This window comes from Engraulis encrasicolus, chromosome 12, assembly GCF_034702125.1.
Source record: "Engraulis encrasicolus isolate BLACKSEA-1 chromosome 12, IST_EnEncr_1.0, whole genome shotgun sequence".
NCBI lineage: Eukaryota > Metazoa > Chordata > Actinopteri > Clupeiformes > Engraulidae > Engraulis > Engraulis encrasicolus.
Window position 1 is genome coordinate 42,173,577 of NC_085868.1, and position 14,641 is coordinate 42,188,217.

At 46.0% G+C, this 14,641-nt stretch overlaps 1 protein-coding gene across 2 annotated transcripts in view; it reads left to right on the forward strand.

Annotated features, from left to right (window-relative positions):
* Positions 1-1,073: 1,073 nt before the first annotated feature.
* Positions 1,074-14,641, forward strand: part of tjp2a (tight junction protein 2a (zona occludens 2)) — a 38,840-nt gene continuing 25,272 nt past the window's right edge. Inside the window, exons 1-3 of one of the 2 annotated variants that reach the window (XM_063212270.1) lie at positions 1,074-1,200; positions 9,049-9,169; positions 13,483-13,536. In XM_063212270.1, the coding sequence (XP_063068340.1) occupies positions 13,492-13,536 (45 nt within the window). In that variant the 5' untranslated portion in view covers positions 1,074-1,200; positions 9,049-9,169; positions 13,483-13,491. Of the gene's footprint in view, positions 1,201-4,971; positions 5,427-9,048; positions 9,170-13,482; positions 13,537-14,641 lie in introns of those variants that run through there. The other variant, XM_063212271.1, reaches the window with a different exon arrangement.

Genomic DNA, 14,641 nt, shown 5'->3' on the forward strand with positions numbered 1-14,641 from the left:
TCCAGGAAAGTATTTTTTTTCACTTTGTGTGTGTGTGTCACTTTGAGCTTTGAGTGCTCGAAGGAGTGGAAAGGCGCTATATAAATGCAGTCCATTTACCATCCATTTACAATCAGGAAAAACCTGGACAGGTGGCAAGGCAAGTGGCAACACAACCTCTGGGTGACCCTACCCTGCTACTGCACAGCAACCCAAAACATGTGGCCTTTAGCAACAACAACTCTCCACTAGGAGTGTAGGGGGGAAGCATTGGGCATTAAGCCTACCCAGGGCTCTCCCATATTGGTGTTGGTGGGGGGCCCCTATTGTGATCTTGGCAGGCCATGGGGAGTTGGAGCAGTGTCTTCCCCAGTCACCCTGTATAGGCTACAATTGTTCCACCACTGCTCTGCACTTCAGTTGTGCTGTTAAAATGAGATGAAGATAAAATTAGATTGGGAAAGGGGGGGGGGAAATGCTTTGAGTGTGTCCAATTTTGTCCAAAATCTAGGAGTGTACCTGATATTTCAGACATCACTTATTTTAACAATAGTATTACTTAGTGAGAGAAATATGAATGTGCCCAGAGATCACGGTGTGTGTGTGTGTGTGTGTGTGTGTGTGTGTGTGTGTGTGTTTATTTGGGTATGTGAACGCTAGTGTGGGTGTGTGTGGCAGCAGCCAGTTGTGAAGATAAAGTAAAGATGTGATAGATTGAGTTATATGTAACAGTATCTCCCAGGAACGTGTATGTTCAGTTACGAAATTGCCATCTTGTCAGGAACCAGGCTTGTGTTTTTTTGTGTGTGAAAATCGGGGGGAATCATGCATGAAATCACAGTTGTGTGTCAGCCTCACACATTCCAAAGTTCTTACCGGACGCGACCTCAGCCTGCTTAATCATTGACAACCATTAACTGAACAACGGGAGGTTTTGATTCATTCACCGGCCTCAGTTGGCTCTGGTTTCGGAGGGAACTCCTGTCAGAGCTACGCCAACGCCATTTTCATCACGTGATCACCTGCTACGAACGGACTCGACACGACACGAACTCACCTGCAGTTTCAGGAACACGCCCATAGTTCTAGCCTACCTGAAGAATCAGGAAGTTTCCTTCGCAACGTTGTTGCTTCTTGTTACTCATTTTTGGACATCTGAGGACTTGTTTCTGCTTTTAATCAGCGCAGCCACAAACGGACCATAAAGTAACAGTTTGCCAGGTAGGTTCGTCTCGTATTGGGTTTCCAATGTTGGTTCCAGTTTCTTTTGTTTACAGTTTCGGTGGGCCATTGTTCTCGCGTGGTTCGTGCGCGAGAGAGCGACAGTTTACCGTCCGAAACTGAATAGAACACCTGTCAAACAGAGCCTGCAACTTGGACCCTCGACTCTTCTCTAGAACTTGTCGTTGATTGGCGTGCTTATTGTGCTACTTTGTGTCAATAAATTTAACCTAAGGTTTGTGTAAGATTGGCACCTGTAGCGCATGCGTGGCATGCCCAAGCCATTCAGTTACACGCTTGGAAAATATCGGTCAGACCAGATAGGCCTTACAGTATGGCTCAGTGAGGGTGCCTGTCTCGACTTGTTACAGTAGAACAACTAACCCACATTGTTGTATTGGCGACCAGGCCTGTCCTCTGTGACTTATATTCACACGTATATAATATTAAGGCTCAGCTGTTGTCTTTGTGGCCTGCTATGTAGCCAATATGTTGAATGGAGTTGTCATTGTCCTAACCTGATCAGATTTACATCAAGAGACACCATTGTTCTGTAAGTTAACAAAATTGTGTGTGTGTGTGTGTGTGTGTGTGTGTGTGTGTGTGTGTGTGTGTGTGTGTGTGTGTGTGTGTGTGTGTGTGTGTGACCGTAAAAGTCCTCAGAGGGCCATACTATGAACACAAACCAGGATTTCTCCCTACACTTAAGGCCTATATTGAAGGCAGCCACCTTTAAAACAGACCCAACACCTTTTCTAGGTCCCCTGAATATAGCTTACCGTAATGGTATTGGCAAATGTAAATTCTAAGATTCCTTTACACATATGCCATATTTCATGTGAAGATGCATAACAATGAAATTGTATTGGAGGGCCGGATAAAACGGCCTCAAGGGCCATCAATAGCCCTCGAGACACAGGTTCCCCACCCCTGATATAGGGTATGCCGCACCTATGTCTATGTGTGATCTAACATAGGGTGTTTGAAATGTGATTGGCATGTAAAGACACATCCTAACAGCAAGCACATTGCCTATATAGGCTACCCCTTGAGGAAATGTCAAATAAGGGCATAGACTGCTGTGTGTGTGTGTGTGTGTGTGTGTGTGTGTGTGTGTGTGTGTGTGTGTGTGTGTGTGTGTGTGTGTGTGTGTGTGTGTGTGTGTGTTTGTGTGTTTGTGTGTGTGTGACGTGTATACGTAAAGCCTCTGGGGGATATTTCAGAAAGCAGGTTCAGTCACTTACCTGGGAATTTTGGACGAAATGGTAGTAAACTGACATACTGAAATTCCTAGTTGCGTAATGTTGAGATGGATGTGAGAGTGTGTGTTTGTGTTTGTGGTTTTGTGCCGACCCGTTCCACATGTACTGTAGCAGAAAGAGCAGGATTACAATGAATCCCCACCGCTTATGTAAAGGAATTAGGAGATAGATACGGTGTAAAACGCTGAAGAAACATACTGTACGCCAGAGAGTGAAAACACACACACGGGCACACACACACACACACACACACACACACACACACACACACACACACACACACACACACACACACACACACACACACACACACACACACACTTCCATGTGCCTCCTAAGCTCATCACATGATCTCTACAGCCCGAGTGGCATTTGGGAGATCCTTTTGGGAGGGAGGCTGCAACCAAAAAAAAAAACGTGCTTAAGCCTAAAAAGCTCACATCATACAGCTCATACAGCGATTCACTGATAGAGATCTGCTGCTATGAACGCTGGGAAATATGGCACAACTCTCAAACAGCGGGCAAATAAAAAGGCAGAACTGGAGAGAGTGGGACATTACATTTTATTTTATATTTTACTCAATGGCACAGCCATACATAAATAAGATAGATAAATCAAAACACAAAGAGACATTCATACACACACACACACACACACACACACATACACACACACAGAGTACTCTTGAGCTATCTCTACATGACTCGGTTTGGCCTTGTGCCCTGATTATGCAAGATCATTTCGGAGTCTTGCGCAGACAGGATGAAGATTTGTCTATTGCTGTTTTAGGGCGAGGATTCGGGGAAGAAGATTATTAAAGATTAGGAAAGAGCTGGGTTTTTATTCCCCTTGGTTTTTAATGTGGTAGAAAACATGTGATGAGCATCATAGAGAAAATGCAAGGGGACTAAAATGTGGTTATGTGATGTGGTTATGTGATGTGGTTCCATTCCACCAAAACATAAATCATAAATCGTGCATTCAGAATTAATGTACATTACATTACACTTAGCTAAGCGCTTAGCTACACTTACCTAAGGGACTTACAGTTATTAGGAACAGGGTATTGGTTACAGTCCCTCTAGCAGTGTGGGGTTAGGTGCCTTACTCAAGGGCACCTCAGCCATGCAGTGAGATAGGGAATGGAAGGGGGGAATTGAACCTCAAACCTTCAAGCCCATCTCCTTAACCACTAGGCTACGGTTGCCACAGTTTATTGTTAACGCTACACAACTATAGCGAGACAAAAAAACCAAGCGAATATGATTTTGATTTTTACGAACAAATAAATCCACTAACACGCCTATATTATACATTAACACATGATGGACTTCTCTCTCTCTCTCTCTCTCTCTCTCTCTCTCTCTCTCTCTCCCTCTCTCACACTCACACACACACACACACACACACACACACACACACACACACACACACACACACACACACACACACACACACACGCTGACCTGAGTTGAACTCTTGATTTACGTCTGAAGGCGGAGACATACTGTGCAGCTGTGTGTTTGACTGGTCTGAGGAGGGAGTAGGGATGTGTGCAGTGCCAATGTTCACTTGCATGTGGGTCTGCATTCAGTACATGTGTATGGATGGTTGATTATAAGGGTTGAGGGAGAAGGGGGTGTGGTTATGTGTTTTCTATGTGCGTGCACTGTATGTCTATGGGTGGGGGTGATGGGTGGGTTAAGCCGTATATAGGGGATTATGGGAAACGACTGATGTGCATACATGGCCTGTGAGGGTCTCTCTCTCTCTCTCTCTCTCTCTCTCTCTCTCTCTCTCGCTCTCTCTCTCGCTCTCTCTCTCTCTTTCGCTCTCTCTTTCTCTCTCTCTCTTTCGCTCTCTCTTTCGCTCTCTCTCTCGCACTCTCTCTCTCGCACTCTCTCTCTCCTTCTCTGCCCCCTTGTACATTTTTATCTACATATATGTCCGTGTAGGCTTAGTACCACAATTATCCCTCACTAGACCATTTATTAGAGTAATGTTAGAGGATTATGTAACAAGGATGCTCTCTCTTCTGCTTCATTTCCATTCTCAGTGCTCTCTCTCTCTCTCTCTCTCTCTCTCTCTCTCTCTCTCTCTCTCTCTTTTCTCCCTCTCTCTCTCAATCTCTCTATCTCCCTCGCTCTATCTGTCCCCTCCCACTTTAAGCAGAGAACCAAATGGACAGCTGTCAGTGTCCGTGCACATTCAGAGGAGGCTGTTGCATGTGTGTGTTTTTCAAGAGTGTCCGTGGCTTGCATGTGTCACTAAAGCATTTTTTTCCCAGAGGGACCGTGTTGTGTGTTTTTTTAGTGTGTGCCACAATGGAGTTTTAAGCGGTGTTGTTGTTTGGACCTCAAGAAGAGCATATTGCATGAAGGCATGCATTGCAGACGTGAGTTTAAAGGACATGCAAAATGGACATGGAAATACACCATGAAGGATGGAAGGAAGGATGGAAGGAAGGCTGGAGGACACCCATGAAGGATAGAATATAGGCCTAAAGGACAAAAGGGGAAGAAAACACAATGAAAGACGAGAAGTGACGAGAAGAAGAAGAACAAATGAAAAACATACATGAAAGTGATGAAGCATGAGGAATACACATGAAGGAAGTGAAGAAAAGGTTTAATTTGAGAAGCGACGGAGAAAAAGTAAAGGATAAACCACTGGAAGACAACAGAATTGACGCGCAGAACATGTAGCTAAAATAAAAAGATGTCTGTGAGTAAGCTTTATCAAGGACGATTACACTAAAGATGGATGAAGTAATGGACGCACTTGAAGCAGATGAGCTAAGGACATATATGCAGGGTGTATGGGGGTAACGAACTAAACTTAAGCCGGAATGACGATGAAGTATAAAAAGTTCATTACCATCATGCAGGCGGCCATTGGCATCGCGCCTCTGAACAAGAGGGAACTTCTCCCTCCAGGCAGAAAGCTCTGGAGACCAGAAGAGTGAGTGCGTCTCTGTGTGTACCTTACTTTATAACTTCAAGCAATTGAAGCAATTGATTCTGTTTTTATTTGACATCAGCCCAAGTGAATCTAGAATTGAATTTGAGGTGGAGTGATGATGTTTGTTTTAAGCACGTAAAGCTTTCAAGGGACTTCAGGCACGTGCATGTCTGTGTTTGTGTGTGTGAGCGCGTGCTTGTGGGGATTTGCCAACCTTGAAACTATTACCCTCCTCGGATAGTGATGGCGAAGTTCATTACCATCATGCAGGCGGCCATTGGCATCGCGCCTATGAACAAGAGGGAGCTTCTCCCTCCGGGCAGGAAGCTCTGGAGACCAGAAGAGTGAGTGCGTCTGTGTGTGTACTAGGGCTGCACGATATCAGAAAAAAATGCAATACTCGATAACAGCATGTGATGCCTCTAAAGATATTTAAACGATATCTAGAAATATAGCCGAGTGTTTTTCTTGTCACTAATTTGTCGGTCTGTATGGGGTCCGTGGCTTTGACCATGGCAGGCTTTTTGCGCTTTTGTTGACATTCAGCAAGTGATTGGACTGCACAGAAATGTTTTACTTGTTCACGATAATTTAGTCATTTTCACGATACGCATATCGCAACTCTTGATATTGCGATTTCGATACATTTTCGATATATTGTGCAGCCCTAGTGTGTACAATACTTGTTGTATTGCACACAGCTACAGTATATAGACTTGTCTATGCAAAGTGCATTGCAGACATGTTGCTTTGTTTATGCACATGTGCACATGGATGAAGGTGTGCGTGTTAATGTGTGTGTTTGTGCTCGTGTTTGTGTTTATTTGTGTATTGTGTATTGTTTGTGTATGTATGTTGTAGCCTGCATGCAATGTACACAGCACTGTGTCTATGTAGAGATGTGTTATGGGGCAAGGCCCTGTCTGTGTGTAACAATGTCTCTGGTTTGTGCAAATTGTTTCAACTTCAAGCAATTAATTGATTGCCTTTTTTATTTGACATCAGCCCCACTGAATCTAGAATTGAATTTGAGGTGGCCTGACGATGTTTGTTTAAAGCACGTGCATGTCTGTGTTTGTGTGTGTGAGCGTGTGCTTGTGAGGATTTGCCAACCTTGAAACTATTACCCTCCTCTGATAGTGATGGAGTGCAATACGCCCTTCTGACTGTAGTGGGCACTCTTTAGCAAACAATTGGATTCACCTGCGCCGGAAGACATCTGAAGTGTGGCAAAGGAACAAGAGGCATCCCATTGTTTTCAGAGTTAAAAAAAACAAAAACACAAGCCCTAGACCTAGGTGGGAAGACTCCAGGGGTTACAAGGACTTTGACTGAATTTGATGGATCAAATATGCCACAGTGAAATCATGCCATTTATTTTAATTTAAAGGGGACAGTGGTCCTGTGCCCATGGAAGAGAGGGGCCCCAGAATTGTGTCCTTATTAAATTGTATGTATTTTGGCGGCTGGGGGGCCCGTTCAGACGACTTTGTCCTGGGCCTGGCCAAAGCTGTCAGAGGCCCTGATGCATGGTGTGCATGATTTCTTTTACTCTTGTGAATGACTGTCTTTGTTATATCCAATCCAACACAACCTGTTTGAGTGCGGTCAGGTGGTGTGCAAAAGCACTCTACTTAAAACTGAGCATGCAAAACAAAACCTCCCTGACCTTCCTGAAATATGATCTGGTGCTCTTTGACGGTGTTAAAACCCATTTGTAGCTAGCTGCATGAGATTACATTTGTAGGGGGGGTGTGCTCAGGGGTACTTAAATTTATGGTCTACTCTCGCGCTGCTTGTCCTTGTGCGTGCAACTAACAATGAAAGCCCTTCTGCACATGATATCCGACCCACTGGTCAAGAACAAAGACACATTAAGTAGGGGGTGTCAAACTCAAATTGACTGAGGGCCAAAATCAAAATCTGGAATGAGAACGTGGGCCAAACTCAATATTTATTTAAAAGAAAACTACTAAACTAAAATTGTGCATTCACACAATTAATGCTCATATTTAAATTTCACGAAACAGATTACCACCAAGTGTGCCTGCACATGTTCTGTTGAATATGAGTGTGCGCTGTTTCACTGGCCTGGGCCCACTCATATTCCTGTGACACACGAATTTTCTTATTACGGTGTATATTAATAATGTATGTCAGCCAACTGTAATACACATTTGAAATGATCTCGCGGGCCAAATAAAATGACCCTACGGGTGGTTTGTTAAAGCTGAATGAACATGTTCTAATCGAAGAGGAGGGTCTTAGCATTTAAATACTATTCATTTCTTGTTTTTAAGCGTTTCAGATGCTGAGATATTTAGTTTTTTTTTTTAAAGATATTTTTGGGGTCTTTTTGACTTTATTTATGACGGGACAGAGAAGGTGGTGATAGGAAACGAGTGGGGAGAGAGAGACGGGGAAGGGCCGGCAAAGGACCCGGGCTGGCAATTGAGCCCGGGTCAGCCGCATGGCAGATGAGTGCCCTACCGATTGGCCACGGCAGGGCCTAGAGATATTTAGGTTTTTATAAGCTGACAGTACCTTTTCCCAAAAATGGCTCGGGCATTTAGCTCCCATTTCTGCAGGCGCTTCACTTCTCCAATATGGAAGGCCTTTTTTAAAGTATGTTTTGGGGGCTTTTGGGGCCTTTATGGGGCACCTAAGTCTCCACCCCTTCCGGGCGGCTCATGGGGCTGGGAAAGCCAAAACTTTTGACTGGGCTATAATGGACTGATCAAAGCTATTTTCCGATCCAACTCGCATTCTTCCGTCCATCACACATATGCTGTACCTCAGAATTAAAGATAACCAATGGTGTGTTTGTCGGCTTCACTTGGCAAGCGTTTTTTGAGTTGTGTGCGTGCAAAATTATGTAATTATTTGGACTACACAACAGCAGTCGCATGTACAACGTGCAGCCACTTCAGCCGTGGTGCAGTGGCAGGGTTGGCTGTGCCTCGGTTCACGTCAAATATGCGAGGCGCACGTTGTAGTCTCTAACACAGTTTTGCGCAAAAGCTAAAATAACCTTTCTTGCGTGCCGAAAATGAGTGGTCTTACGGCGCAAATCCAAACCTTTTAAATTCACTGCCATCATATGTGAAATCCGGAGCACATGCCAAACGGGATGAGGATTTAGCTTGACTCGCTCCATTAACTCCCATTCAAAATTTTGAGCGCTTCAGCCCCACGACTCGGAAGTAGAAGGGCGTGACTTAGGTGTCCCATTATGACAGGATAGTTTGAGAGGTGACAGGAAATGAACTGGAGAGAGATATTGTTGGGAAATGACCCCGGCCGGACTCGAACCTGGGTCCCAATGGACATGCAAGCCCAAATGTGGGGGGCTTAGCGCGGGGAGGCCTTTAAAGCATATGCCTACAACACTTAAAATAGTGGGAAAGAATAGAAAATAACTAGATTGTGTGTTGTCATTTTAAGTCCAACTGTCACATCCATAACACTCAAATTGCCCCCTTATACTTAATATTGTTGAATATTGTTCCCGAAGATCAGCTGCCATCATTAGCCGTATACATACCAGGCTAACATGGCCTCCCTCAGTCTGTAAGCTTAAATGAAGTCATGAGTGTTGCAATTGTGCTGTGTCATGTTATAGGGAGCTGTCCAACTCCGGGCGCCTCCGCACCAGTGTTTCTTCTGAGAAGTTCTACTGGACCAAAGAAGCCCGTTACTGGTACCTGCGCCGCCTCTCCGTACCCAGCAAGCGCACCATTAAGGTAAGGCAATCCACAGACATGTGGCCATCCTAGAACTCTCAATAATGGCTCTCAGTAGTTGAAAGCCCAACTGGGTAACTCCAACTCCCATTGTCATCGTGACACAGCACTCCACAGCACATTAGTGTTCCCTGCACACTGCACACAACGAAATTGCATTTGTGCCTCACCCGTGCAAGGGGCAGCCCCCAATGGCGCACCAAGAGAGCAGTGCGGCAGGACGGTACCATGCTCAGGGTTCCTCAGTCATGGAGGAGGATGGGGGAGACCACTGGTTGATTGACCCCCAGGCCTGAGTTTGATATCCCTGGTCTAGGTGCTTTCAGAAATATAAGGATGTTTGTTTGTGACAAGCATAGACATACTGTAGAAGTGTGACATGCGTTAACATTTCAGTTGTGCTAACTGTGATGCACATAGTTGTGTAAGTGTTTGTAGTATGTGCTTGTGGGGCTTTACTGAAATGGTTGAGGCAGTTGAGGGACTTTTGACTGAATCAATCTTGGGTAGGCCTCCTCAGACAAAAAATTGAAATTACGTTTCTTGCTGCATGGGACAGTAAGAAACGTAATTTCAATTCTTTGTATGACCAGTGCATGTAAAGAAATTGACAATAAAGCCGATTTGACTTGACACCCAATCCCAGGTCACATAGCATTGTTTCAGGCAGGTTGGTTTTAGATTTGTTTTGCACATCTGTGAGGTGGTCCCCTGGGGTGATGCTGTAGTATTCAGCACAATACATCAGATGCCTCTCCCCTCCACGAGTGGATTAGAGAGATTGTGTGTGGGTGTGTACTGTGTGTACTGTGTGTTCTGTGTGTACGTACTGCGCGTGTATATCTCTGCAACAGCTGTGCGCCATGTCGTTTAGGTCAGTGCTGTATGTGATCCTATTGGAGGCCTAGGGAGATTGGGCAGCTGGTAGTCAGGCAGGATGCTGGACTGGTAACTAGGCAGGATGCTGGGCTGGTGGTCAGTAACTAGGCAGGATGCTGGTGGTCAGTAGCTAGGCCGGATGCTGGGCTGGTGGTCAGTAGCTAGGCAGGATGCTGGGCTGGTGGTCAGTAGCTAGGCAGGATGCTGGGCTGGTGGTCAGTAGCTAGGCAGGATGCTGGGCTGGTGGTCAGTAGCTAGGCAGGATGCTGGGCTGGTGGTCAGTAACTAGGCAGGATGCTGGGCTGGTGGTAACTAGGCAGGATGCTGGGCTGGTGGTCAGTAGCTAGGCCGGATGCTGGGCTGGTGGTAACTAGGCAGGATGCTGGGCTGGTGGTAACTAGGCAGGATGCTGGGCTGGTGGTCAGTAGCTAGGCCGGATGCTGGGCTGCTGGTCAGTAACTAGGCAGGATGCTGGGCTGGTGGTCAGTAGCTAGGCAGGATGCTGGACTGGTAACTATGCTGGATGCTGGGCTGGTCAGTAGCTAGACAGGATGCTTGGCAGCTGGTAGCTATGCAGGATGCTGGTCAGTAGCTAGGCAGGATGCTGGGCTGGTCAGTAGCTAGGCAGGATGCTGGTCAGTAACTAGGCAGGATGCTGGGCTGGTGGTAGCTAGGCAGGATGCTGGGCTGGTGGTAGCTAGGCAGGATGCTGGGCTGGTGGTCAGTAGCTAGGCCGGATGCTGGGCTGGTGGTCAGTAGTTAGGCAGGATGCTGGTGATCAGTAGCTAGGCCGGATGCTGGGCTGGTGGTCAGTAGTTAGGCAGGATGCTGGGCTGGTGGTCAGTAGCTAGGCAGGATGCTGGTGGTCAGTAGTTAGGCAGGATGCTGGTGGTCAGTAGCTAGGCCGGATGCTGGGCTGGTAACTAGGCAGGATGCTGGGCTGGTGGTCAGTAGCTAGGCAGGATGCTGGTGGTCAGTAGCTAGGCCGGATGCTGGGCTGGTAGCTAGGCCGGATGCTGGGCTGGTAGCTAGGCAGGATGCTGGGCTGGTAGCTAGGCAGGATGCTGGGCTGGTCAGTAGTTAGGCGGGATGCTGGGAAGGTAGCTAGCTCAGACTTTAGTGCTTGGAAGACCTGTGCCTATAAAGTGGATGCACTAAAACACTTCTGGCATATAGGGCTGTAACGATACACTCAAGTCATGGTCTTCCCTTCTCTCTTGCCCTCTTAGCTCATCTATTCTTTTATTCCGGGTAGGGCTGGATTAACACACAGGCTAGATATGGCTGCGGCCTTGGCCAATGGGATGAAAATCAATATAATTGGAGAAATGTAACAATATGCATTATTGATAACTTAGTCTCCCATGTCACATAGTTTTAAATCCCATAAATACTCCTCTTGCGTTGGAATTATGACACCTACATCTACGTAATTTAGGGGTCCCGGGCGAGAGACGTGGAAGGTTCAGCAAATGACCTCAGGCCAGAATGGAACCTGGGTCACCACCAGTGTAGCAGTCCAGTCCAGTGCCCAGAGGGCTGGGCCGATGTCAGAGAGAGTAGAGAGAGAGAGAGGTTCCATTGGCCCATTGTTTCCGGGTTCTATTATTGGGGGGGAAATCCCCCTTTAGGCAGACCTAGGCAGACCTGAGGACTGTTGTATTCAATGCTAGGAGCATTATGACACGCCCCTTTAGGCAGACCGGAACCTGGTCATGTTAGGTGCCCATAGAAACCTATTATGTTGGCATATCTCTATACTTAAAGAATCTCTGCCGATGTTGAGATGCTAACGTAAAACTAGCGTTGACGCGCTACATGTTGCAGAATCCAGGTCTATTTTTTTCCCTCATGGGCAGCTTTCAACACGAGGAAAATAAACAGTTTTGTCATCAGCCCACACATTTAATCCCTGAGCATGTGTGTTAGAACAATGCATTGTGGTCCTGCGCAGATAAGTTAGTGTGTGTGTGTGTGTGTGTGTGTGTGTGTGTGTGTGTGTGTGTGTGTGTGTGTGTGTGTGTGTGTGTGTGTGTGTGTGTGTGTGTGTGTGTGTGTGTGTGTGTGTGTGTGTGTGTGTGTGTGTGTGTGTGTGTGTGTGTGTGTGTTCCTTTGCTTGTGTGTACGGATGGCAGAGGACACCAGGATTTAGTGAGAATGTAGGCCAGTGCCGAGTGTGTGTGTGTGTGTGTGTGTGTGTGTGTGTGTGTGTGTGTGTGTGTGTGTGTGTGTGTGTGTGTGTGTGTGTGTGTGTGTGTGTGTGGCGGGAGGGACAGATGCGGTGGCTGCCAGTAGACAGTTGAGTTGTGCGGCGGGCGGCTGACAGTTCATAACTCCATCATGAAGACTGTCCTCTCGATTCACAGGAAATGGGTGCACACCGTCAAGGCGATACGCATACTGCAGGGCTTCGTAAGTGTGTGTAGGTGTGTGTGTAGGTGTGTGTGTGTGTAGGTGTATGTGTACGTTTTCAGTACCTAAGTGTAATTTGACAGATGTAGAGAGAGTACAGCTATAGATTACAATTGACATGGTTTTGCATGCTACCGGGCTTCATTAGTGTGTCTTTGGTCTGGAAGGTATTTGTGTACATTCATTGTGAATTAAATGGAATTGAATTTAAAGTTTTCTGCATGTTACAGGTTTTTGTAAGTGTGTGTGATTGTATTCCTAGCAAGTGTTGATTAATTGGATGATATTGCGAACATTTGTTTCTGTGTGTGTGTATGTGCGTGCGTGTGTGTGAGTGACTAAATGTGAAGTCTGTAAGTGAAAGATGTGCAGAATAAAGTATAAGATAAGGATCCACATGGCTTAGTTGTAGATGTTGTACAGTACTCGTGCTTTGGTTGTGAAGCAGGTCATAGTGGGGTGCGTCCGACGGTGTGTGTGTGTGTGTGTGTGTGCGTGTTTTGTTACACATGTGAGACTTTTTTTGAGGGGGGTCCCTTTAATAGGTGGTACATAGTAGGTGTGCTAGAGATTGACGGAGTAGATTCGAACCTGGCTCTCCTGGCTCTTAATGGTATGGAGTTCGCACATTTTGTAGGTACTTTGTATAGATGGGTTTTCTTGTTTTTTTCCCTGGCTGGCTGCGTGACCCTGGCTGGGCACAACTCAACCTTTGATTGTTGGGAACTGCTGTCGGTCAAAAAAATTAGCTCACATATTTGGCTGCCTGTATCTTGCCCCTCCTCACAAAATGTTGTTTATAAACAAAAAAATCATATATACCTTTCAATCAGGTGTTTTCTTCTACAGTGCCTGATTAAAAAAAAAAACATTTGTGAACAACTGGCATTAAAATCCCTCCGGTTTATTATCCAACAAGTCATTATCCAGACAGACTGCCCTTTGTTGCTACCGTACCTGTTAGTCGATGCTTTTTGTCAAATTACTTGTATTAACCCTCTCCACTCCTCTTCTCTTCGCAGGAGCCAGAAATGGAGGAGGTGGTGTGGGAACAATACACCGTCACCCTCCACCGGGTAAGCACGCAGGCACGCACGCACACGCACACGCACACGCACACGCACACGCACACGCACACACTTGCCTACAAGATAGTTTCACTTTGTCTTTGTCTTTGAATATGCTGTGGATTTGTTGATATTTTCACACTTGGTTGTTTCAGTGATGGAAAGAAATAGAGCTTCAAGTCATCTAAATGAGAGAGGGTAATTGATAATGCAGTTTTTTGTGTCGTGAGTGACTGTTGTAGAATGTGCTTCCATGGCACATACTCCAGGAAAAAGTACACTGACGCTTTTTTTCCCATGCTTACACTCACGTGAGGTCACACACACAAATAGCAAAAGAGACTCACACATTGACACACATGGCTGCACTCATATACACAGCAGTTAAAAGGTAATTCTTTCTTCCTACAAAAGCTGTTGTTCAGTTGGTCTGGTTTCAGTTGGTCTGATTTCCATATGACTTACGGCGTAGTCAGAGTTGCCTTTTAAGGTTTCGGTCCGATGGGCTTGCCCAGACAGGTTTGCCCTTCAGTTCCAGGTTTCCCCTGTGAGGGTTTGGCCTGAGGTTGCAGATATTTTTGGTTCATGACATAATCTGTGATCCCTATTCAGGAGTATCCTGAAGGTTTTTAAAAAAAAAATATGTATCTATATATTTGTACGGGCTTTCATGCCTTTATTTGATAGGACAGTCTGAGATGGTGACCGGAAGTGAGTGGGACAGAGAGACGGGGTGGGATCGGGAAATGACCCCGAACTCGAACCGGGGTCCTGTGGGCATGCAAACCCAAATCTGGGGGGCTTAGCGCGCTGCGCCACTAGTATCCTGAAGTTTTTTGCGTGGAACTGGCTTCTGTGGGCTATGATTGTGAGCTATGATTGACAGTTAGTGTACGATTAAGATCTTGTGTGGTATGCCCTGTGAGGACTGTTCTATGAGGTACAGTATGTGCTGTGGGGGTGTAAATAATCATTGCTGTATGCGTTGATCCAACGGCTGACGATCGAATCAAATCGTGTCGTATCGCGGGGCATCCTTAGGTATCTAAAATAATCAAATCGCTGCCTTAAGAAATTGATATGGCATCGTAGCGTCATGGAGGTTGTGATTTAC